General features: G+C 40.8%; 1 protein-coding gene across 4 annotated transcripts in view; it reads left to right on the plus strand.

The window, feature by feature from the left end:
- The window catches only part of PCSK5 (proprotein convertase subtilisin/kexin type 5), a gene marked incomplete at its 3' end in the record, with an annotated part of 420,910 nt that overhangs the window by 13,805 nt on the left and 379,648 nt on the right, over positions 1 to 27,457 (plus strand). For all 4 annotated transcript variants that reach the window (XM_081103066.1, XM_081103067.1, XM_081103068.1 and 1 more), the window contains exon 2: positions 20,713 to 20,817. In XM_081103066.1, the coding sequence (XP_080959192.1) occupies positions 20,713 to 20,817 (105 nt within the window). The remainder of the gene's footprint in view (positions 1 to 20,712; positions 20,818 to 27,457) is intronic.

Consider the following 27,457-nt stretch of genomic DNA (forward strand, 5'->3'; position numbering starts at 1 on the left):
TTCCTGAAGAAAACACACACACACACACACACACACACACACACACACACACACAACCCCTGAAGACCCCAGAGCTAAATTGCACTGTGTTACTTCTCTCTGGCCTCATCAGCTCTGCAGATAAGACTTGTTCCATGAGTTCAGATATACCTGTTCATGCCTGCTAAGCCTTTAGAAAATTGAGAGTGTTTCTCTTTTCCAAGAAGAGAGAAACTTAGTGTGTTGCAGTTTGCCTTTTACTTTCCCTCACCAAATGAAAATAACTTGTTAACTCTGCACCTTGAATCATTGTTTAATAGAGGACTTGCTTTCTGCTTGCAAATGGCATTTGCTTGTGCCGTTTCTAAGGTCCACACTGTGCTTTCAGGATTACAGCACCCATTACTGCAGAATCCACTTAAATCCGCTACCTTATTCCACTGGACATCATGCCTTAGTTGTTAGAGAACTGACTTCGCAAACATGTGGGTATCTGTGCACTGTGTGATTTATGTGATGTGGACACAGCGGGGAGCATCTGAGGTTTAAAACGTTATGGCCTGAATTTCCAACTGTTGAAACGAATCCAAAGCAGCAGATTTTTCTTCTTTGGCAGGACAGAATTGAAGCAACATGCAATGATTTGGTTCGCCGATTTGCGAGCTGTTAAAAATCGGAATAATTCAAAATGAGGAGAGTAAGTGCTGCATAATGTGAAAAATATTCTAAAGGTCACATGTTGTGCAGTCTTAGACAAGTTAAGTGCCGTTAATCTAGACCTGTTTTGAATAAATTTGAAACACTGCATGTGAACATGTGGATTTTTTTTTACTAAACTATTCTGTTACTAAAATAGTCAAAATCTTATTTAGTTCCCCCTAACTCTGAAAGACAAAGGTGATAGTGAACCCAGAAAGTGCTTCTGCCACTTTCTTGTCTCTCAGCTCTGGAGGCCATGGCTGGCATTTATTTCTTTCACTTGTGGGTGTTCCCTTTGCCATCATTTTGCCCTTTGACATTCATTGCCGATGGTTTTAGAATATCTGCACTATGCTAAGTGCTCTACTGAGCCCTGGAGATGCAGAAGAGCACCAAATGCCTGGAAACTCACATACTCACAGGAGGAGTGTACCAGCCTGCTGCAAAGACAGTCACCCAAAACTCAGTGGCTTAAAATAGGAATTACTATTTTTAATTGAATGTATTGGAATAACATTGGTTAATAAAATTATATAGATTTCAAGTATATGATTCTATAATACATGATCTGTATATTGTATTGTGTGCTCATCACCCCAAGTCCAGTTGCCATTTATGCCCCCTATGCCTTCTTCTACCTCCCCTGACAAATAATAATTATTATTGCTATGAGGCTGTTAATAGCAGTAATAATTATTTGGTCAACTGATGGGTCAGCTAGGGCCTGGTTGGTCTAGGATGGCTTCATTCATGTTCCTGGTGGTTGGTGCCAGCTGCTTGCTTGGATTATGAGGGCAACTGGTCATGTGTACCTGGTCATCATCCAGCAGGCTGGCTTGGGCCTCTTCCCATAGTGACAAGAAGGCATGCCAGCAGCCAGAGAGAGAGAGGAATCCTCAATGTGCAAGTCCCTTTCAAAGTTCTGCTTGTGTCCTATTTACTAACATCGTGTAAGTCAATACAAGTCATATGACCAAGCCCAGCTTCAAGAGGTGGAGACATGGACCTTGCCCATTGATAGAAGATTCAAAGAATTTGTGGCCATGTTTTGCATCTACCACAGGGAATTTGTTAATAAACACTTGAATAGAAAACAAAAAGTATGTCTGTTGGTGGTAAATGCTATGGATAAAAAGCTGAGAAGAGGGAATGTCTGGAACACTTTTTTTTTTCCAATTGTAAACAGAACGACTAGGGACATTTACATGAGTAAAGATCTGAAGAAGTTGAGGTAAAGAAATGAGGCTTACAGATATCTGGGAGCAGCACATTCTGGTGGAGAGAACAGTCAGAACAAAGGCCCTGGGCAGGAGAGAACCTGATGTGTTGAAGGAACAGCAAGAAGACCAGTGATGCTGTGTGAGCAAGTTGGTGATCAGATGGACTAGAGAGGTAATGGGGGTGGGTTGGAGAAGTGAGGTAGATCCTTCTCAAGTTTTAGTGTGCATGTAAGTCACTTGGGGATCTTGTTAACGTGTAAGATCCCTAATGTAGTAGGTCTGCGCTGGGGCCAGTTCTGACAAGGTCTCAGGCGGTGCTGCTGCTGCTGGTCTCGGGACCACACTTTGAGGAGCAAGGCTCTAGGTCTTCGCAGGTCGTGCACAGTAAGGACTTTGGATTTTCTCGGAGGGAACAGAAAGGCCATTAGACATTTTTGCACAGAAATGTGACCCGTTCTCTACTACATGAATGGGCAAGGTAAATGTTTACGTTTAAATACATATACATACTGAGAGGAGAATGGGACATCATGCAGTCCAATGTGGAAAAGAGCATTGTCTGAATTTAGCGTACCATCACTTCGGTCATCTAAATGCCCTTTTCTCCACAGAGCTGTTTCCTTTACTCTGTTGCTGAACAAGAAAGGGACCTGTTTATGGACATCTGTCAACCCTACCCCACTCCCATACCAGCTCCATTCTAGAAGGAGCCGGCTCTGTCTCCTTGCAGTTACCCAAATCCTGATCACTGGTGCTCTTCTGACTTGGCCTTTTCTTGCCCTGATCCCTCATCTGCCTTGACTCAATGGCTCTCAATCCTGGCTCCACATTCCTGTACCCTGGGACTCTTTAAAGATACCAGGAGCCACTCTGCTTAATTGGCTTTGAGTGGGTCCTGGGTGTCTGTAGTCTTCAAAGAACAGCTGGGGTTGAGAACAACCACTGGACTCATTTCTTCTGCGGCACCAGATAGACCGCTGTGTCCCCAGACAGCCTCTCTTTCTCTGAGGAATCCGCTTTCCCTCCAGTCTGGTCTCAGCCTTCTTATTTCATTAACATCAACACATGGGACTCATTCGCTCATTTTCAGCCTTATTTGCATTTTGATGATCCAACCTCAGTAGTCAGATTTTGCGTAATTATAGCCTATTTGCATTTGGGGTAGAGGTATTTGTTGTATGGTTACAAATGTTTGAGCATCTAAATATTTGTTGATATTTCATGTCACATATTTGTGCTTTTTTGTGTAATTGATGCTGAAAGGCCCTGTCCACATGGCGGATCTTCAGATGACCTGCAGAAGGGCAGGACACCCGGAACACAGGCTGGAAGATCATTTAGCTCCAGGTTTCATATTTACGAAATATCTCCCAATGAGCCCGTAGATACAGTTTCATGCCTTGGCTGAACGCTGAAATACAGTGTCCATTTAAAAACTTGTATATTATGTGTTATTACATTTCACTATTTATAGTAAGCATGGTGCATCCTGAAACTATTTGGTGAATAGCATAGTTATATTTTGATATTACATGTAAACATTTAAATAAATAAGCTTTAGGTTTTTAGCATTTATTCAAAATATAGAAATGGCCTGGGGTCTGCGTCAGCCTTGGAGAGGTCCTTCTGAAACCCTACATGATTCCTTAGAGTGTACCGCCCCTTTTAATGTAGCCTATGTGTATATAGGTCTTATTTGAAGGTCCTGTTTGTTCTTTAATGACTTGTTTTCTAATCAGTGTAGGAAATACAGAAAAATGAAAGGCACTGCAAAATATTATCTGTAAATTGTGTCAAATTCACTGTATCATCATGTACCAGGAATGACAAGTTAATGTATGATTAACTTGTAACAGATTTAAACTAATTATTAACTCAACCAGATGGGCTTACTTGAGTGTTATCATAAAGGGCTCTGTGATGGGAGAGTATGACAAAGTTCTATAAAAGTTATTGCTTGAGTCTTGCTGGCTGCTGCATTCCATAAGGCACTGACTTTTGCCCCCTCATCACCACGTCGGATTTGGTTATTCCTTATTGTTGGGAAGAAAGTGTGTGTGTGTGTGTGTGTGTGTGTGTGTGTGTGTATGTGTATGGGGGGGTGGATATGTTTTAATTAATGGTAGCTTATTTGTCTTGAAAGAAATGCCACTTCCAACAGTCCATGGCTTTGGAAGAATCCTAATAATGTCTCCTAAAATATAAATGGCCCTCAGGTAGTTAGACCCATTGGGTTTTAGAGTTGTGAGCAATGGTGTTACCTAGTCCCCTCATTATGAAGATGAAGGAACTGAGGCCCCAAATGAGGACGTGTGGATAAAGGTATTTAGCAAACCTGAGTTCCAGTGTCAAGCTCTTATGGTAAAAGCGACTTCTGAGAGTTACTTTATTAATGATGTAATGAAGCTTTTCTAGTCATCTTGATCCTTTGTAGGATGTGTGTATAGTTCTTCACTCATCCTTGCTAATAATGTTTGTATTTATCAGGACCTGTATTTCTTTAGGAGACAATGTGCAGGGTGGGGCAAAAGTAGGTTTACAGTTGTGAGTACATGAAGCAGAGTTTATTCTTGTGTTATTATTTATTAATCATTGTAGTATTTTGCCATACAAACAACTATAAACCTCCTTTTGCCTCACCTTGTGTGTGTGGAAAATTGGTTAAGGGAGTTTGTATATATAGGTATGCAGCATATGAATAAATAACTTGATTTTGGAGGCAATCTTTCTTTCCTTGTTCTGTGAAAATCTGACTTTTATACCCTTTTATCTTGCTAAGAAATGCCAGATATCTTTTACTGATTGATACAGTGAAAGGTCAGTTCTACCATGGTGGCTGTTTAGTAATAAGTAAATGATTTATCTAATGACTAGAGCATGAACATCTTGGTAGGTCCTGGGAACCAGGGAAGTCAGAGGCTCTTATTGAGGGAGATGAACATAGTAATTATTTTTGCCTGTAGGAATATGGCTATGAACTAAGGGGGTGCCTTTATCTATGACTGCAAGTTAAACTCAGCTTTCCTTGCCTGATGTAGTTGTTAAATGGTGAGATGAAGGGTTGGTTGTTGGATACATCACTTCACACTGAGCTTGTAAGTTCCATTTATAGGCCTGTGAAAGGTCTGTATAGTAACTAAAATAACAGAATAGAGGCTTATCAGCATATTTAATGCAGAAACTGAGAGTTCAAATTAACATGATATCTTTGAGATGGGAATAAATGCTTGTGACTCCCATTCTCCAACTTGGGTCTTTATCTCTTTACTTTATTGGGGCTTTAAACTTAATTCACAACTTAGCTACAGAATGTTGGCACGTTTGGCCTAAGAGGGAGGAAAACTTGCAAAGCCCTGTTCTTCCGCTAAATTGCCTGCATCTATTTGAGCAGCACAAATGTAGCGATCAGGCAATATCCAGTGTTTGGAACATTAAAATAATTCACGGATTAATTTCCCATCCAATGGAAGCCTCAGAGAGAAGCGTAATATATATTAAAGACACTTTTTCTTCATTTTTCCAGATATGAGGTATCTGTCCAGATAAGGATATGACTTCAGTTACTGCAAAAATCTGTAAACATTGCAATGATTCTTTTGGTAAACACTGTATTGGGTTTATATTTTATGTCAACAGTAAGTACTTAGGAATGATAGAAGGGAGATACTTAAAACTCAATCTACTGCACCAAGAACATTTTCTTAAACATCACTTCTAACTTTCTATTTTATGGATACAAACATTTACTTGGTGGGTATAATGGTTATTTAAACTCCTTTTGGGGGGTTTATTTGATATATATTTAAGACTAAGCAAACTGCTGAGATATAGGTCAATGGACTTTTTTATGTTAAGAAAAGAATTAAAAGCTTGACATGTTAGTCTCAGTATTGTTGAGGTAAAGATATTAATCTTGAAGTTAATCAAGTTGGAGCTGAAACTTTAATAAAAATCGAAACTATGACTCCAAGCATAAATTATGATGTTCTTTAGCCTATTTAGGTTTCATATAGAATAGTGAAAAATAGCAGAGCTTGGTACTAGAAAAATCTTGTTTTTATCGTTTGCTCGTAGGGTAATGTTGGATAAATTGATGCATTTAGCTGGGACTCAGTTTTATTATTTGGAAAATCAGAATAATAATTCTTATTTCACAGCACTCTTTCATTTATTCACTCATTCTAAAAGTGTTTATGGGCAGCCATTATATGCCAGGCACTGTGCTGGGTGCAGGCAATATACAAAATTTTAAGTTAGTAAGGAAATAAATAGCTTGACAAGATGGAGAGTAACTGGGGAAGGCCATTTAGCAGAGAGGTCAGAGAATGCTTTTTCTGACTAAGTAATGTTTGAGTGAAGATCTAAAAAAAATGAGATGAATTAGGCAATGAGAGATTGAATTAAGGGAAATCCAGGCAGATGGGAAAGTAAAGGCTCAGGTCATAGGCTGAGAAGGAGGCCAGTGGGGTTAGAGCACAGTGAGTGAGGGGGAGGCGCTACTAGAAGGAAGGTAAACAGAAAGGTAAACAGAAGACAGGTCTGGCAGCCCCTCATAGACCCAATAAAGACATTTTTTATATTTTATTACAAAAGTAACAAGAAGTAATTGATCAGTTATAATAAAGCCGAATGAAATTACCTTAATTACTCATATAAAACAATGTATGGGAAAGCAGTTTAAAGATGGAGAGAGTATGTGTATGGGAGCCATTAATTTTGCCGTTACATAGAATAAAACAAGCAGACAAAAACATGTGCCATGATGAGTTATTTATCCTGTTTAGGAGGTTGTAAAATTCTTAAAGTGGGCAATCACTAACGGTGCTAAAGCATGCCCATAATCCAAAACACTGGCATTATTTTTCCACGTATTGGAGGTGAGGCGCAATGGCTCTACCTTGGTACTATTTTGCTTAACCTGATGTTCAAATTTTGTTTCCTATGAACATGCCTCTACTGAAGAACTGCATGCCACCTGGGAATTAGCATCAGACTGAATATCTGCTCCTAGGTGACTGAAAGAGTAGCTAGTTCATTTGTGCAGAATTATGAATTTATAGTCTTTGGAAACCATACACAGGTAGTGTCAATAAAGCAGGACTCCAAGAGGAGCCTTTGATAATTTAGTGCAAATAAAGCCTTGTTTTATAATTTGAGCCTATCTGCTGATATAATGATGATGATATCGGGACCATTTTATTCATTTTCCCTGTGCTTGATGAACTCCCATTCAGGTGGATGAAATATAACATTTTTTTGTACTAAGACATTTCTTGAGATATGAAAACATTGTACTTGAAAAGAGGAAGAAAAATATGATCTTAGGGCTTGAGATGTTTATTGAAAATTTACAAATCATTATTGAGCTTTCTATATGGAAAACAGAAGCTAAGGAGATATAATCTACATAAATTAGAATATGGCAGGACCTGATGTTTAGTGGAAGACAACTTTTAATTTTTAATAGTTAGAAATCATTAGTATGTATATCACCTGTGAAATTCTAGTTCTGAAATTTTATTCACTTGGGCATGAAATGAACCGATCCTAGATAACTACCTCTCTCTTAGTACTGTGAACATTATTGACATTTTAAATTATCTCCTAGAATTGAGTTTGGGTAAAGTTCTACTTGAAATCCAGTTTTATTTTAAACAGATTGGGCTCACTGCATTATAAAAAGGGTAAAACCTAGAATTAAAACCCTTTTTATTATGCAGATTGTATGGGTATACGGAGGGTGGGTTTGTACCTTATCTTGACTGCATAGGTCAAGAGAGTAAACAGGGTGCTTGCATCCTTTTTTGAATGTTGCTTCGTCAGTCATACCCTTTCTCACCTCTTGAACTGAGAGTTGGCTGAGCATGGTGGTGACTAGATTCTGATTCAGGTTGGGTGGGGCATGTGAATGTGCATTCTGCTCAGCTCAGAGGTCCTCCTGGTCTGATGCTTCTAGTCACAGGGCCACACTTCGAGAATCACTCACATTGGTTTTTGACTTACTTTCAGAGCATCTATAGTAGGTGTGTGATTAGCAGCACTTAGAGAATGAGCTATTCTCATCTTTGCTTCAGAATTACCAGCCATGTTTTCAGAGTTTACAGTAGTGTCAGAGGACTCCATCACTTAGCGTACTCAGTCAGATTTTGTCCTTGCGAAGATGGCATGTGAGTGAAGGTGCTTTTCTAAGATATGTGGAAATAACTTCATTTCCTTGATAAAAGGAAAGCTTTACATATTGGAATGATTCTCAGGGTAGCTGTGTGCTCTGTGTAATTCCAAATGCTGAGGTGGTTGCTATGGCTTTGGGGAAGCTCGTCAGTTGAATGAAGCCAATTTAAAAATATGTTTTAATCCAAACAGCTTTTTAATCTTTGGCTCTTTCATTTGTATCACCTTTCCAGTTAAGTCACTTTGATGATTGGGCTTTTCCTTATAGACTTATTTTTTTTTTTTGGTTGGGGGGAGGGAATCAAATTTATTGAGGTATCATAAACCTCAGTAATCAAACATACAGTACACTTTCATACAGGAAAATTCGCTGTAGAGTTCTGTAAGTTTTGAAAATGTCAGTCATCATAGAGTCAACTCCTTAATAAATACGTAAAACAATTCCATTACCTTGGAAAAATTCTCTAATGCTCCTTTGGAATCAGCCTCTTGCTACATCCCCAACTGCTAATGGATTTTCTGGTCTATGTTATGGCCTTTTCTTAAATGTCCTGTAAATGGAATAATACAGCATGCAACCTTTGAAGCCTGGCTTCTTTCTCTTGATATAATGAATTAGAGATGATCTCTGATTAATCAATTGGTAATTTTTTCCTTTTTATTGATGAGTAGCATTCCATTGTGTGGATGTACCAATTTGTTTGTCCATCCACCAGTTGTAGGATATTGGGTTGTTTCCAGTTTTGAGTGATTATAACTAAAGCCACTATAAATAATTCATGTATACATTTTTGTGTGAATGTCAGTTTTTATTTTTCTTGGGGAAACTATTTAGTACTGGGCTTTCGGGGTCCTATAATAAGTGAATGTTTAATTTTATTATAAATTGCCAAACTGTTTCCAAGTCGTCCCAACAACAGTGTATGAGACTTCCATTAACTCACATACTCACCGTCACTGGGTACTGCCAATTCTATTTTATCTATTCTGCTAGATGTGTGTCTGTGACATCCTTAATTAGTACAAGGCCCAGTAGCCTTCCACAGTGGCCGAGCCTCAGGAACCGTAGGAATAGGACCCGACCTCACATCTGCCTAGATCCAGGGCTTCACAGCTCACGCATTTGCCCTCTGCCATTGGGCCATGGATGCTTTGCTTGTCCCCAAATCAGGGCCCATTTCAAGGTCACAATCCTGCACCCTCATGATCCTCAGGAAAGACCCGGATGGTGACAAATGAACAGGGCACCTCTAAACAGCTATTTGCAAAGATATGAGGGAGCTTCTCTTTCTATGTTTTTATTTTTTTAACTGAGGTGACAAGGCTGTCCACTATCTTGAGCACATGTAAGTCTTTAAGTCTTTTTTACATGTTCTTAATGCTCAACATTTTTACATTCGGAATCTATCTTTTTAAGAATGAAGCAGGTCATTTAAAGTGCTGCAGTGCTCAACATGGCCTCTGTTTACCAGTATGATAAAATATTGGAAATTCTGAATCTGGTATGCTAAATAGATTTTTCTAAATTCGGTGTGTATGTGTGTGTGTTTGGGGGGGGGGGGCTTTTGAAATAATTAAAGGAATGAATAAAACATGGCCATTACATTAATGCTCAAATGAAATTAGAGATTTTTCTCATTTAAATGTATTAAGTAGATAGGAATATTTGAATTGAGATTGCAGAATTCAGGGTAAACGGTTTGATTTCTGCAGAAATAAAACTGGCTTTTCACCTTGGTTGAACATAGAATCACCTAGAAAGCTGTTTAAAAGAAAATGCTGATGCCCTGGCCTTAACTTAGTCCTTAAGCATTAGAATCTTTACGGTAGGTATGGGGGCCCCTGGCATTAGTATTTTTTAAATCCTCATATAATTCTAATGTATAGCAAAGGCTGAGAGCCATTGGACCTGAAGAGAAAATTTCTATTCCAGAGGTAATTCTAAAAACGTTTCCACTAATCAAAATATGTACTGTTTTCTGTTTGTTTCCATGTACGTGGAAATGCTTCAAGTTGCTAAGATGATCAGTAATGACAAGAACACAGACCTCCATGTAGGCTGTGTGTGTTCTCTCTCTCAGCTTCTCTTGGACTCTATTCCGAGTGTGTGTGTGTGTGTGTGTGTGTGTGTGTTACAAGCAGGTGGAATAGCTTAAATATTAAACAATAATTTATTTTAGTTTCTCCAGAAATTACTTACAGATGGCTTTTGAAAAACTTTTTAAAAGAATAGCTGACTATAAATAGCAGTAATAAATGTTCTTATCTGAGGAATATAGTACAAGGATTATTTTGCATTAAGGACATAATTATTCATTTTTGACAAAAATGGATTGAAGCAAATCAAAGCCTTATGCCATTTACAGTTCATTCTTAAATGAATGTTACAAACATATTCTATGTTGAATGTTTAACCCAATCCTTATCTGTAATACATTAATATGAAAAATTATTTGAGTGCTCTTGGGAGAAACCATCTGATTCAGAAGAGAAGGTGTAAATTTTAAACTTGCAGTTGGTACCAGGAGGGGTTGTCGAAATCAAGTCAGAACATTATCTCCAGCTGGCAGGGACCTTGTCCTGTTCACTTTTTCTGCATTATCTTTGGATCAGTGCTTGGCACATAGTACACACTCAGTAAATGAATGTCTAGGCAGGCTATAAAAGCATCGAGTAGAGGATAGAAAATGACATTCAACATTCAACAGCAATGTAAATTTCTATCACATTCAATATATTAAAATATAGGCTGGAGGAGAACCAACCAAATTAAAAAGGGTTTCTGAGTATTTTGTAGTCAGCCAAGTTCATCCTTCTAAATTCTTGCCAATGTTATTTCCATTGGAAGTATATTGCCAAAGGAAGTCATGGGGTCCTAGGCTCTGTCCTGGCTCCACCATTCCTGGAGTGGAGAAGTGTTGTGTTCTAGGCCCCAGGTTTTCTGGGGAGAGATTACAGGTGTTGGCTTATCTAGGGGAAGCAACCCGTGAAGCCTTGTCACACGAGAACAGAATGGACAGATTTACATGTTCAGCCGAGAGCAGGGAAGCCCGGAGGGAGCTGTTGGCTGTCTGGCCTGAATGACATGGGTTGGCTCCACCGGCCAGACCAGGAGTAGTGCATGGCCTCGGACTAATGATCCGGAAGAAGTTTCTAACAAATGGGCTGCCCTAGAAAATGCAGTGCTCTTCGCCAGTTTGAAGAATGGATTCCTGCACCCAGTAGGGAAAATCAGATTAATATCCTGTTTTTGTCTTTTCCAACTCTGAGATTCTACGGTTCACTTTGGGCCAAATCTCATGTCTCATGAGATGGGGCAGACTATAGATTTTTCATTTGGACCTGGGAAAATTCGGTGCTGAAAATTCAGTGATTACCACTGAAAATTCAGTGATGTACACTGGAGCCATGGATATAATCCAGGATAGCCTCCCTATCTCTGTGTTTTATGTTTCCTTAGTGAAATTGTTGTACCTGTTTCTTGCTTTCTCGGAAATTGTAGTCAGGATGTTTTTGATTCCCTGCTTTTCAAAACGAACTATGGGACCTAGGTTCTCCTACACTCCGCCGATCAGGTAGCTTTAGAATAAAGTAATAAGTCCTCATATTGGTGAGAGAAGAAAGCGGAATGGGTTGAAGATATTTGAGTGTGCCAGTAGAATCCCATGAGGCACTACAAAACCCTTGAAATAGCTTTTAAATAAAATCAAAGTGCTGTGACTAGAAAAAGCTTAGATTTTTGAAGTTAGACAGACCTGGTTTCAAATCCTGATCCTGACACTTCCTCACGTTGGTGTATTACTTAACCTCTCTCAGCTTTAGACTCCGTTTCCTTGTCTATAAAATTAGAATAACTTCTTCATTTGCAGGGTTGTTGGAAAGATTAGATATAATGACAGAAGGCATCAAGTGGTAGCTTTGGTATTTAGCAGTATTAATTACATACTGGCTTTGAATAGACAAACCATTTCCTTGTTCTCTTTTGCTGGGCACGTTGCTCAATCTTGAACCTCAGTTTCTTTTGAGGATTAAGCAAGATAATTTTGTTTAGCAAGATCAACAAGAAAATGCCAACAGGTACTTAGCAGAGTGCCTGACCAATTGAACACTATTATATTGATACAGCTATTTGGAAATTGATAACTGAATACCCCGAGAGCCCTAACATTATGAAAAATAATGAGGCTCTAAATACAAATAGTTTCATTTCCTTTGCTTCTCATAGATGTTTACTGAGGAACAAATTCTACCTTGTTTTAGTTTCCTATTACTTCTCTAGCAAATAACCACAAACTTAGTGGCTTAAAACAACACACATTTATGACCTTACGGTACAGGAGGCCAGAAGTCCTAACCTAAGAATCAAGATGTTGGCAAGGCTGTGTTCCCTCTGGAGATTCCAGAGGAGACTTCATTGCCTTGCATTCTCCAGCTCCCAGGGGACGCCTGCACTCCTTGGTTTGTGGCCCCTTCTTCCATCCATCAGAGCCAGCAGCACAGCTTTTAAAAATCCCTTTCTCTCTCTCTGACCTCTGCTTCTGCCATCACATCTTCTCTGACTTTGCTCCCTCCCTCCTGTAAGGATCCTTGTCATTGATTACACGGGGCCACTCAGATAATCCAGGATAACCTTCATATCTCCGAATCCTTCATTTAATCACAACTGCAAAGTCTCTTTCACCAGGTAAGGTAAGATTCTGAGGATTAGAATGTGAACATTTGTGGGAGCCACTATTCAGCCTGCCACATCCCTCCTGTCTTTCTTTGATATCATAGAGATTATATATTTTTTTCATCAGCATCCTGATTTAACAAAATTATTGTAGTGCTTTTGCTCCGAGTTCCTGGACTCCAATGCCTTCCTCTGAAGAGCTCAAATGCTGAGCCTGAACCTGAAGGAATTTAGAAGTCACAGGTATTCTCGGAGCAGCTGACGTGAAAGTAACGTCTAAGGAAGATCTTTCTCATTCTGTGGTATTCCATGGCCCAGTTTAATACCTTCTTTGGTGTTTGGTGCCAGATGTTACACTTGTTTAGCTTATAAGGCCCCTTGAACTTCACAGTGAAGGTTACCTTAAAGATGCTGTCTTGCTAGGATGAATTTATTAATGTAAATTCCCTGGGGTCAGTGGTAGAACTGGAACTAGTGACCGGGTTTCTTGCCCTATGAGGGCAGGAATGAGCTCTCTCAAGTACTTGTCAACACTTTCATTTTTTTCCCCCATCTGCTGAAGGTAGACAGAAATATCTCTAGAAAACAGCCCCCATGTAAAACTCAGGAGAATCGTCTTTTGGATAATTGACGTCTAGGTAGCTGTGGTTTTAAGTTCTTCCCGAGAAACGATTTTAAGCATCTTTTAGAGTCCTTAAGAACATATGCTCTGGAGTTAGACAGACCATCTGGAATCAACCTGAGTCTCCTTTACTAGTTGTGTGGCCCAGGGCAAGTTCTTAAACCTTGTGAATTTCTGCTTTCTTGCATATAAAATGGCAACAGTGACACCTGCTTCATACGGTTGTGAGGATGCAGTGCAATAATGCCTGGCATTTAGTTTGTGCTCCACAAATGTTAGCAGTTGCTCAGGCTTCTGCATTTCCTTGCCCTATCCTTTAACACTTTTAAACTACTTCAATAACCTTGTTAGAGCATCTTTGTTATAAACACCACTTTTGTTCAGTGATTCCAGGAGGTCAAAGACTATGATGGAACCAAGGAGGGAACTAAAAAAGTAAATGCAAATTTTGGTGATTTATATGGTTATTGGTGGTAAATTCTCAGTTTTCAGATATATTTACATATGATGAGTTCATTCATTCATTCAGCATTTATTAAGCATAAAGCATGTGATACATTATATGCCAATATTATATCACAGAAAGAGTTACAAAGAGATGAGCAAGAAACCCTCCCTAACATTTGGAGACATACTCACTGTTGCTTTGATTTTTTTCAAGGGCAGGGCCTTTCACTGATTCATTTATTCTGCGCATTTATTGGGTATGCCTGGCCCTGCTAATAGGAACTAGGGCCAATCCAGAAGTAAATAAAACAGAAATCTCTGCCCTTATGGAGTTACATTCTAGTGAGGGAAGATAAACAGTAAATAGGATAAATAAAGAGAATATGTAATATGTTAAGTGATGACACATGTTAAGGAGAAAAATAAATCAAGGGGGGATGGGATTTGGCAGAAAGGGCGGTGGCTATTGACAATTGGTTGGTCAGAGAAGGCTTCCCTGAGAAGGGGGCATCGGAACCAAGACCTGCAAGCAGTGAGGAAGGGAGTCATGGAGATTTCTGGAAGAGCATTTCAGGCAGAAGGACAGAAGGTGCAAAGGCCCTAAGTTTGGGATTGTGCTTGGTGACTTTGTGGAAAGCAGTCAAGGCCACCTTCCCTTTGGTTCTCCTTTGAATGTTACAAAGTCTGGAACACTGAAGGCAAATAATTACAGTTGCTTTAGCATTCTCCTGGGAACACATTATCACTTGAATGAAGGGAAAGCAGTATATCCCCCGCTGCCTCTGTAACTTTCTGCCTCAATGGGTTTGACAAGGGGAAGTTTTGAACTTGTCAGCGTGGGCGTTGGAAAGAGGTTGGTCAGCCAGAACAATGGTCTTGGTGACTTGGTTCTCCCTTCACCTGAGACGGTGTGAGGAAGTGGGAGCTGGAGGATAAATCTCAGCCCCAGGAAACTGGGTTCTTGTGTTTCCCAATCTCCAAGTCGTCCTACAGCTGGGAGAGCTCCAGAAATCAGAAGAGGGGAATTTATAATTTTCAAAATCATTGTTATAGAGATGTAACTTTCATACCTCCCTAATGCAGCCACTTTTGTGTAAGGTTGGCTGAGTGTTGACAAATGCATACACTCCATGGTGTGCTGATAAATACTAAACAACTGACTCTTCAGGGAAAATAAGAAATCCTAATCTGTAGCTTTTGCTAATTTTTCCCGATGTGTAAGTGCTTCCATCATTGTTGATTTCAAGTGATCAACATGATATCACAGAATAGGGTGTTGGGAAAAGATGTGATTGGACCTCGAGAGTCCATGATGAGCTGGTTCCAGCACACCTAAGCACTTACCTCCGATGTAATTACCACCACAGTCAAGATGCAGAATGTTACCAACACTAAGTTTCTCCAGGCTTCTCCCAGTCAGTCCCCATGCCAGGTTATCACTGACCCGTTTCCTGTCCCTGTTGATTAACTGTCCTAGAATTTCATATCAGTGGAATCAGACAGTATGCACTTTTGTTGTTGTTGTTAATCCTCACCCAATGATATTTTTTCTATTGCTTTTCAGAGAGAGTGGAAGGGAGGGGGGTGGAGAGAGAGATAGAGAGAAACATCGATGTGAGAGAGACACATCCATTGGTTGCCTCTCACGCACCCCATGGGATGCATGAGATTGAACTGGGGCTGGGATCGAACCTACAATCCAGGTACATGCCCTTGACTGAGAATCAAACCATGGCCCCTAGGAAAAAAACAGTAACAACAAAAAACAAACCATGGCCTTTCAGTGAACGGGCTGATGCTGTAACCATTGAGCGACACCAGCCATGGCAGACAGTATGAACTTTTTTTGTGTGTCAGAATCATATTTGAAATTTATTCATCGTGTGTGTGTGTGTGTGTGTGTGTGTATCAGTAGATATATATCAGTAGTTTGTTCCTTTTTATTGCTGGACATTCAATTACATGGATATACCATTATTTATGCATTTACCTGTTGATGGACATTTGCACCGTTTCTAGTTTGGGGCTGCTATTAAGGAAGCTGCTATAAATATTTGCATCTGAGTTTTTGTTTGGAAATAGGTTTTCATTTCTTTGAGGTGAATACTTTGAAATGAAATGTGTGGGTCATGAGGAGGATGGTGTGCTTCCTAAGAAATCACCAAATGATTTCCCAAAGGCGTCGGACCATTTTACACTCCCACTAGCAAAGTACGAGAGCCCCGATGCGCCACAGTCTCATTAGAACTTGCTACTGTGAGTCTTTTAAATTTAGGCATTCTGGCGTATATAATGCAATTCTGATTTCAGTTTGCATTTGAGTGTCTTTTCATGTGCTTATTGGCCATCTGTATATCTTTTTTGTAAGATGTTCATTTAGATTTTTGTCCATTTTAAAAAATGGTTGTAGGTTGGATGTAAATAACTTTTTAAAGAGGAGTAAGAATTTGGAGACAACTTTAAATTGGAGAGGGTAAGAGGGAACACAGGGCAGACAAGCAGCCGGAGAAAACTGACAGGTTCGTCGAGGTGGCCAGAGTGCCCATGACCTTGGCACTTTATTACCAGGTGATTAGATGCCCCAGTTTGCCTGGGACTGCCCCAATTAAAGCAATGACAAGTCCCGTATCTCTGAGAACACCTCATTCCTGGACACACTGGCATGATTGGCCAACTTATAGAACTATATGTGGGTTCATGCCTGGAGTCATTAGACTGGTGATGGTTTTAACTGCGAGCACAGGAGAGACTGTTGGTGGTGAATGAATTCTGAAAAGCCACACGGTTCCTCATCAGGGGCAAGGCCAGTGCAAAATGCATTTATTCTGGCTCCTCGCCCTCTGCTCAGAGGTCAGTAGCTTGCTTTTAAGACAAGCATTTAGGGACATGGGAAAGCTTCCCTTCTGCTGCCGGAAAAGAAAACCAAAACCCTCCAATGATTGTTTTTTGAAATTACATGCACCATAGACTCATTTATTTGGCTGAAGTTTTAATTTTCTAATCAACTGTAGTTGTCTCTGAAAGGACTAAAGGACTAAGACATTGAGTCTTACCAGTCATTTACACCTTAGTATAAAATAGCTAATTAAAAAGCCTTACCTAAGAACATGATTTGGTTTGAGAAAGGATAGTGAAAAGTTTGGGTACGAGGCTGAGAGACTACCACTGAAGAAGAAATAGCACAAAAACTTGACAGCGCCGAAACCGGTTCGGCTCAGTGGATAGAGCGTCGGCCTGCGGACTAAAAGGTCCCGGGTTCGATTCCAGTCAAGGGCATGTGCCTGGGTTGCGGGCGCATCCCCGGTGGGGGATGTGCAGGAGGCGACTGATCGATGGTTCTCTCTCATTGATGTTTCTGACTCTCTCTCTCTCTCCCTTCCTCTCTGTAAAAAATCAATAAAATATATTTTTAAAAACTTGACAGGATTGGGAATGAAAGATGAAATTCATCAACTTAGTGTTGTGAATAGAGCTGTGTTGCTAGGCAGATAAGAGTGTCTGCGTGTCGTTGTACAGAAGAGGAGCTTAAGAGGGACAAGAGAGAAGGAATTATTCTCCTTCCTTTATGTGGTGTTCAGGAAAAGGTTGAGCTTTGATTTACCTGCTATTGATTTGATACTTCATATATTCCTATGGTTCCTGATTTATTTATAAAATATTCCTAAGTTAGTTATATATATTGCTTCTTCTAGTCCTCGTTGCTATTGTGTAACACATAAACACAGTCATCTTTTTGTCTTACATGATCCCAGAGGAGCTAGATGGAATGCCTTCTTATAGACAATATTACTGCTTCGTTTTCATACACTGTTTTTCTTTTGAGTAACTTCCAACCTGTTATGACATTTTTCTTCTTAATGCTTATTAAATGCCCTCAGCATGCTCAGTGTTGTTGAAAGAATATCAAAGATACAATTCTTGCCAATAAGGAACATGCATATTAATAGATGGGAGACGTAAACATGCTTTCAAATATATGTAAAATCCTGGGAGGTGACAGATTATTTTGTTTGGATGAGATAGAATAATTGAACTAATGCACACTATTCCTTAGCTATTGTCTTGTGGGGCAAAAAAAAAAGGAAGAAAGAAAGCAAAAGCATAGAGATGTCTCAACCTAAAACCTTCAGAACAATAAGCCTGGAAGAGTTGGTACGTCAGTTGGGGCAGAAATCAACCATTTTTGCCAAAGTTAGCCTTAGTTCTGTGACACTCATACCAGAGATTTTGAGTCTCACCCAGCTCTCCTGTATGCAGTTTTAGCAATTCAGGGAGTCTGATTTTCATGTCATTCATTCAGTGACCTTCTCTTTCCTGAACCTACTGTGTATCAAGCCATGAATTAGGAGCTGGGAACAAAATGGTAAACAAAACAGATGAGTCCCTGCCTCACTGGCGTGTGCAGTTGGGGACACAGACATGAAATAAGTAATTGTGCCAATCACACTGTAACTATTGTGATCTGTGAGATGATACAATAAAGGGACCTGACCTGGTCCGGGAGTTTTGAAGACTTCCTACTTGAGGTGAGACATAAAGGATGCGGAAGAGGAAGGGAGGCAGAGAGGGTTCTGTAGGTAGAGGAAGCAGCTGGCATGACAAGTCCAGGAACTGAGAAAGGCAAGCGTGGCAGAGTCCAGAGCTTTGGGAACTGGTATGATTTGAGGGGAGGTTAGAAAGGGAGGCTGGGCCAGATCATGTAGGCCCTTGTGGACAGAGTAGGACAATATAACCTTCTTTCATTTACTCTGTTCCAGGCAACGACTTGACCAGGCAGTTCACCTGTTACTACATTCAGTCCTTGTAACTACGCAAACCCGTAAACATTATTATCCCCTCTTTGACTCTGACACCCAGTCCTGTCCACTACACCTCCTGTGTCCTTGCTTTACGTTGGAGGAAACCATGGCCCAAAGAGATTAAGTGATGTAACCAAGCTCCCAGGGCAACTTAAGTCAGGACAAGGGTTCTGTCTTCTACCGTCCTACACATGACATTAGGATTCCAGTTCGTACCAACGAGGCCACACAGAATTTGAATATATCTTTGGGGTGTATTTCATCCATAGTTCACGCTGAATAGTTACGTTGAATTCGTTCATTTTCAATAATCAGAGAGGTTCCATGATACTTGAGTGGACATTCAACACACTGGCAATTTTCACGCTGGTGGTAGGTTTTGTGTAAGGCTCTTCCTCAGCAAGTCTAAGTTCCTTTCCACAAGAACTACTGTATTTTCCCAAGGAGCACTCTTGACAAAAGCTACATGAGGTGAAAACTCTAAGCTTCTTGGGATTTCAAGATTTTCTTATGAAGTATTACGTGCCCGCCTTGAATGCTTCCCTTAGTCCTCTGGAATCTTAATGTTGGCCTCTGAATCCCTCCTGGAAACACCTGGAGGTGAGAGCTGGCATTGCTTCCCGCTTCCTCCTTGTTGCTGCTGGTTCAGAGCCCAGGATCACCAAGATCAGAGGCTTCAGCTGGATTTCCTTGTCTTGGGTTCATATTTGTTTTCAGAGCCCAGGATCTTTTCTGTGTACATCTGGGCAGTGTCCACTTGAAGAAAAAATGGGAGGCTTCAGACCTTCAAAATTAATGAGAACTAGAGACCTTCAATTAGTGCATAAAGTCCCAGTGAGGAGATGGCTCTTAAATGGAATAGAGGTTAGGTTGATCATCCTTATAGTAAAGGGGTGGGTGGACTAAGAATGTGATGGAAAGATGGGAATAAGAAATAAAGATGGGAATAAGAAAATTAAGCTGGACCAATGACTTTTTTCTTTTTTTCAATGAAGAAAGCCCATTTTTGATTTGTCCCAATTAGAAACATCCTGGTCATTCTTTTAGGGAAAAGCCATGATGTTCTGGAGAAAGAGCCACTTAATGTATTTGCCCAAAGCAGGGAAAGTGTCAGTGTCAAAGAAGGGATTTTGAGAGCTGCAGTGATCTTAGAAATGAACCAGCCCAAAGTCCAGTGTTATAGAAATGAAAACTTGAGACTCACTAAGTATATGTGATTTAGTCAAGAAGCCCCCTCTGGCAAGTATCAGCTGGACCTAGAACCCAGGTCTCCTGCCTGCATTTGTTGTACTTGTTCAATTTCCATTATGTGATCCACATTTTACAATCTGCCAAGAGAATATGATTGTGTGAGATTTTGCTCATTTGTTTTTCTAAAGTGGACTGGGACTTAACTTTGAAAGCTACCCTAAACAGAACTGTTTTTAACTAAAGAAGGGGGTGCACAGATAAGAAGGCTAATTTGTTAAAGAAATGGTTGAGATCAAGTGGATTGAACTATTTTTACACAGGAAACTTGGTTGATCGGTACGATATATGATCTTTGTTTTGTTTAAGAAATTGCCATTCAACTTTTAGTTTTGCAGTAAATGAAAAACTGCTGTCTACTGAAGTCAGGAAACAAACGAAGTAGTGTTTTCTTTGTGAATGATCAACTGCTTAGGACTTGTTTCAAATTAATGATATAAATAATCTAACAAGGTCCTTCATTGTACATTTCTCAGAGCAAACAGAATGCCGTGTGTTTTTATAACCAGATAGCTATTGGACTTTTTCTCTTTCCCACATTTGGATATAGATTGATGTAGAATTACTTAAAATGCTGCATATAAATTAAACATTAAGAGGGAGATAGGGAGAGGCTAAGCTGCCCCATTATAATCTTTAGTTCCGCAGTCACTGCCTCAAGGACACTCCACTTCATATCACATGTCCTTCTGAAAGGTGATCACCGAGGTTCAAGTAACATTGAAGCAGAGCAGGCAACTGCATAATTGATGGACCTTTTTTTGGGTTGTGTTCTTATTTGAATGAAAAACAGGAAAACGGAGGACTTCATACACTGACTCTCTTTCTTTTGTTCTTTCCCCACTGTCTTTGCAGATCGGGGCCCTGAAGGACTATTACCACTTCTACCATAGCAGGACGATTAAAAGGTCAGTTCTCTCGAGCAGAGGAACCCACAGTTTCATTTCAATGGAACCAAAGGTAAGAAGAACCAGTTGGGTGGGGACCAACAGGCAAAGCTACTGCATTTTTCATTGGTAATATCATACTAGGAGCTGATGACCAGCACCAAGTCTCAAATGTCAAGAGCTGTCATACTCTCCTTTGGTCCAGTGTCTTTGTTTCCTCTTCAGACAAAAATAGACGATGGCTTGCTTTTTCCTGCGGTGCCACTATTATTCCAGTTGTAGAACAGCCCAAGAGAATCAGAAGTATGGGTTCTCAAGGAGAAATGAGAATAAATGTGTGGGGGGAGAGATAGACATTGAGAAGTATGAAGTATTAAGAATACCACACACTATCTTACCTATTTACATAACAGATCTGAAGCTCTGTCTGAACTCTGTGAAGGGGTCTCTTCTCAAATCCTTAGATGAGCCCTTGGGTCACCATGAATCCTCCCAGTCTCAGCTGGTGTTGGTAGAGCCATGCTATTGGCAGCCCAAAGACTAGACCATGTTTGGGACAAGAGGAATGCGGAGCACAGCAGGGAAGGAGCTGCCTTCTGCTCTTGGGGGCTCAGCAGGTGCCTTTTTTACATGCTTTCTTATGTATCTTTAGTCCGTGTCCTTTTGGGTTTTACAGTCAGCATGTTCCTGGGAGAACCTGGAAGGAAAGAAGACATGTCCAGGTCCTCCCCCTCCATTTTAGAGAAGTGGAACAGCTTTCACCTGGACAATAGGATGCTGAAGGGTATTAGGGAGAAATAAACTAGTAACTGGCAACAAAAACTTTGAGGTGAGTTGAGTATCTGTCCTTATTAAGTTAGAGGAATGGATGGACTCTGACAGAGAACTCTTTGGCCCCCCAGATGTGGCCAGTAAAGAGGAAGAGAGAGTGGCTGTACCAACCTGCCCCCTTTCCTCTATGGGCTCACTTTATTATTACTGAACTAGAAGCCCATTGCAGGAGGATTCCTGCAAGAATAGGGCTTCCTCGGGCCAATCGCACTGCCAAGCCCTTCAGCCCAGGACCGCAGACAGGGGTCCCGCGCGCCCAGGGCCACACACAGGGGTCCTGGCTGGGGGCGGGGCTTAGGCTGCACATGGGGGCCCGGATGGTGGCTTGCGCTGGCCTGCCCTGCCTGCAGTATGCAAATTAGCCGCCATCTTTGTTGGCAGTTAATTTGCATATCACACTGATTAGCCAATGGGAGGCATAGCGAAGGCATGGTCAATTACCATGTTTGTCTATTGTTAGATTAGATAGGAAGGGATTTCCTCCCCCCTCCCCCCATTAAGATTGGGGTTTGTCATATGAGCTTATTTTCAAATAAATTGGTGAACAAGCCCTGACCAGTGAGCGTAGCAATCCCACCTAGACATTCCTTGAAAATTGTATTCCTTTATTAAAGCAAAGAAGTCCCTATTTGAATTAATATGTAAATTAAGTTTGCAGTTTGGAGTCCTGCCCTCTGTTATATACCATGGTTTGCCGTGTTTAAATTTTTTTTCTGGAATATTATCACACAGTATTCATGATTGTGCAATCATATCTTGGTGGTGGTTAGAAAAAGCCCATTTATCATAGATCCCAATTTTCTGTGGGTTATAGGAACTTGCCCTAATACTTACACTCTGGTGGTCTGTGAATTGTAATTGTTTCCCCCTTCATCTCCACTCACAAGTAAATGCTTTTTTGTAAAGCAATCTGTTATGATGTTCCTGAATTAGCTGAGTTTTCAAAGCAACATCATGTTTTTTCTCTGTTAAGTAACTTTTCTGAAACTTTCTAGAACTTAGTAATTAAAATGATTCCAATTTCAGACCTCATGTGCATAGTCAATATGAATTTGAAACACCAAGCACTGCTTGGTTTGGGAAGGAAGAACAGAATGTAACCAGATATTGTGTTCATGATGAAGGATTTACCGAATATGGAGTTATTCAATCCCTAATGTTATCTTGGGGGATCTTGTTCTACATTTCTTCTTATCTCAGTGCATTAAATAGCTTATGCAGGATCCAACAGAGACCTTGGATGCTGGGACACATAGTGCCTGGGATGTATGCCCTCCCTTAGCCCGTCCAAAGGAGCAGGTCATTTCAGGCCAGCCCTAGAGGACATGCTCAGTTCCCCTGCCTCCTCAATCAAAGGGAACACCCCAGGGAAGAACCGCATCTTTTTTTTTTTTTTTTTTTAAATATATTTTATTGATTTTTTTACAGAGAGAAAGGGAGAGAGACAGAGAGTTAGAAACATCGATGAGAGAGAAACATCGATCAGCCGCCCCCTGCACACCCCCCACCGGGGATGCGCCCGCAACCCAGATACATGCCCCTGACCGGAATCGAACCTGGGACCCTTCAGTCCGCAGGCCGACGCTCTATCCACTGAGCCAAACCGGTTTCGGCGGAAGAACCGCATCTTACTCTTCATTCTGATGCCTCCTGCCCTTCATTCACACCCAGCCATTCATACAAGAGGCCACAGGGCTACCAACTTTGCAGATACAGTACTATAGATTAGGGTTTGTCCACAATTTCTTTCAGCTATTTCTTTAAGTCCATTCGATGTCCATATCTTGTATATGTCAGACCTTGCACTAGACTCTGGACACTTGAGGATATAGTGGTACTCTCAGGGAGCTCACTGCAGGGTCTCCCACAGTAGCTTCCAGGGAAACCCAGGGCAATATAATGCTTCTCAGTGTTGGGGATGAGGGAGCAGAGGAGATGGGGTTCATTCCATTCCTTCTCCAGCTCCTTCCTCAAAAAGCTCAGACCCATTTAGTTATTTTTTTGTTTTAATTCTGAAAAACTTTTTAATTGCAAAAATGTTATAAAGAATTTCTATATGTGCTTCCAAGATTCTCCAAATGTAAACATTTACATTTTTCCATACTTACTTACTCATATTCTCTCTCTTCCATCTATGCATATATATATATATATATATATATATATATATATATATATGTATATGGGTTTTTTTTTTGAAATTTTGGAAGCAAATTATAGACACGGTGGCCCTTTAACTGTAAATATTTCACTGTATACTTACTAAATCCAAGGACATTTCTTTACATAACCAGAAGTACCACAGTTAACATTCTGGCAAAAATCTGGATATTAACATCAATTCAGTATTGTTTTCTAATCAACAGATTTTATTCAAATGTTGCCAATTGTTTCTTTTCTGCGCCAGGATCACATTTAGTTTTCAGTTTGCTGAAGTCCCCTTTGTATACTCTGTCCTACTAACTTCTGTTTCCATTTTTTTCTGACATGAGCTAGGACTTTGAAGAGTGCAGGCCAGTTGTTTTGTAGACTGTCCAATCTGCTGAGGAGGTTTAACAAGAACACCAGGGAAGGGCCGTGTTCTCAGTGCAACCGATCGGGAGGAGCCCGATGCTGATTTGTGTTGTCATTCATGATCTTCACTTCGGCCACCGGGTTATGGTGGTGTCTGCCAGTTTTCTCTACTTTAAAAGGACTGTTTCCCCCTCCTAAATACTTAAGTGCTTGGTAGGCAGATATTTTGAGACTGTGTACATTTCCACAGGCTGACTTTGTATTTTTTACCCCCAGCCGCCCCATTGGGAATGCAAAGCAAGTGTCGGTGTGACGGGCTTCCTTAGGCAGGTCCCCTTTCCTTTCATCTTGGGTGTGTGTGTGATGGGTGATCTGTGCGCTGAAGTGGAGGCACATGCATGGTTTTGGGTGATAGGACCATGTGAAAAAATAGCTGTGTGTGGAGTTGTATTCGATGGCCATTTTCTCACGAGGTAGGAAGCGCACACTAAACAGATGCTGGCTGTAACTTGCTGTAGTAAATTGCATGGCTCCCTCCTCCACCGCCTACTTTTGTTTTTACTGAGTGGACTGTAACGAAGGAAATCCAAAAGTAACAAGTGTAAGAACAGCCCTCCTGGCGCTAAAAAAATGCTGTGGTCAGTTGGGGCACATGAGCCAGGAGAAGAAGAATAGCCTGGTTCCCGTGTGTGAACATGATATTATGATCAGCTTTGGAAATGGCAGATTCACAGATTTCTGAGATCACTAGTACAGTGATAACAGGTTTGCGGAAAGTGCTGGTACAATATTACAGCCGTTGGACCAGTGAGTCTTACAATTTCCTTTATCTATGTTTTTGTTTTCAACTGACCAACTTTTCTCCAAGGGACTAAGCTAAATTCCAGAAACAGTAGTCTTGAATTAATATGCTCAGAAGCTTCTCAGTAATCCGTTTAGAAATCTTTGCCGGCCCTGTGGCATTTTGGTCAAAGAGGGTATATCTATAGGAGTGTTCCGAAATGGAAGTTTCTTTATTGCCCTTTAGCTGCCCATGTGGACCTGGGTGGGGGCAGAGGAGATAATTTTCTTTCAGTTTCCTTTTTACCCAGAATAGAAAAGCCAGAATACTAATATCTTATTACATGGGCTTTTAAAAATGAAACACATAAGCCAGGCACCCATGTCCTAGCCATGAGTAGTTACATAAGCACAGCTTCTTTTGTTGTGCTTATGTAATGTATTTCATTAGATTTATGTTGAAGGTTCTGGCTTTACAACCTCTTACCTTTTCCAAAACATTTTCTGTCTTCACATCTATTTACAGTTCAGTTTTTATCCAAGTCTAGGATAGACTCATCCCCTGCTCTGGGGTCAGAGATGGACACCTCTCCTATCTTGTTTTTTTTTACATTTATTATTAGGTTTTAGATTTTTAGAGAGATAGGGAAGGAGAGAGAGACAGAGACAGAGAGACAGAGAGAGAGAGAGAGAGAGAGAGAGAGAGAGAGAGAGAGAGAAACATTTATGTGAGAGTGAGACATTGATCAGCTATTTCCTGCACACCCCTACCCATACCCGTGGAGCCTACATCTTGGGCATGTGCCCTGACCGGGAATTGAACCAACAACCTTTCAATGAATGGGATGATGCCCAACCGAGCCACACTGGCCAGCGTTCTTGTGGGGTTTTTTTTAAAGTTCATCTTTAGTCAACCTGCCTCAGCAGATGGATGTGAATGGTGTTGTATCTCAGCTATGGAAAAATGATTCATGTCATATTATTTATTGTAGAATCATGGGTTTCTTATTAACCATCTCTTTCCTTTCCAGTGTTGGCATACTCTCCATCATATGCCTAAGAGGAATTTTTTTTTTCTGTTAAGTATGGCCAATGACAAAGTGTTCAGTACTAAACAAGGTCAACATTTCTACAACTGAAGAGATGTAACTCATTGAGTTATAATGTTTGCCTGTAACTTCTACCCACTGAACCTACTTTTGCTCTCCAGGCTTAACGTAACAGCTCATTGAAGCCCTCGCTTCTCCCAGAGCAGCAGTTGTCCCTCGGCACAGGTGGCTGGGAATTAAGTGCAAGGCCTTAGCTCACAGAGATATTGCCTGTTTGTTATATTTATACATAAGCCTTTTCCTCTGAAGAGAGTTTTAAAGCAGAGAGTTTGGAGAATGACAAATACTAGTAAAGGGGTGTAGGAAAAGGACGGGAGGAGAGAAATGAAGTGGTCGGAGATGGTTAGCAAGACCAGATGAAATCAGACCTGTGAGAGAAGAAAGGGAAGTTCAAGTTCCTTCCTACTCCAGGTTGGTACCTTTGTGCCCAGGAGGATTTTCAGATGACTGGAGTGAAGAACATGTGATGGACTGAGAGGTTGGGAGTTGAGTGAGGTACTCTATGTATTGGTCGTGTCCCTGAAAAGTTGTGCAAATCCACTTATCAGTCAAATCCCATCCACATGAGTTCCCTTTATAATTTCAAAATGATGTTATTCTCCACTCCTGATTCATTTGTAATCGATCCATGGAGACAACCAGCACATTAGTTATCTCTTTTTTCTTAACCCTGAGATAAGCCTTTTATAAGTTGTTTGCAAATACCTGATCTGCTAGTGGACCTTGGAAGGTAAAGAAACTTGATCTAGTTAGAAATATATGCTCAGAAGTGTCTGTGTTCAGTCTTACCTGGCTCCCAGGCATCCGTCGCAGCCATGCCTCCTTCATAATAAGACTCCGTTTGGCCTGATGCAGCTGCAAATTTTGTTTCACCTGGAGTTCAAGGGCTTCCTGTTGGGGCCACTGGTCCCTCCGTTTCCTCTCACCCCACCTGCCTTCATTCCAGCTGGTGCTTCTGAGGACTGCTTTCTTTTTAAAAAATCTGTTTTTATTAATTTTACAGAGAGAGGAAGGCAGAGGGAGAGAGACATAGAAACATCAATGAGAGAGAATCATCGATTGGCCCCTCCACCACCCACCATCCCCCACCAGGGATTGAGCCCGCAACCCAGGCACATGCCTTGACCTGGAATCGAACCTGCCATCTCTTGTTGCGTGGGATGACGCTCGAGCACCTGACCCACATTGGCTGGGCAAGGCTGCTTCCGTCAGCAGGTTAATTTTCTGCTCTTTGGTTCTAATGTGATAATCACTTAATGATTTGACTTTGTCTTGTGAAGTGCGTTTTGTAATGTAACATTCTAGGGTGTGTGCTCATCCAGCCTGTGGGAGGACCCCGAGTGTGTTGAGGAGGAATAGAGAGGCAGTGTTCTCTCAGGCTGGTCCCTGAGGCTTTGCGTTCTTCCAGACGTCATAGTCGGATGGCTGTGCATTGGCCTCTCAGCATCTCACCAGCAACTGAAAGTAGTTACCAAATAT

Source organism: Myotis nattereri (genome assembly GCF_964212035.1).
Source record: "Myotis nattereri genome assembly, chromosome: 12".
Lineage (NCBI taxonomy): Eukaryota > Metazoa > Chordata > Mammalia > Chiroptera > Vespertilionidae > Myotis > Myotis nattereri.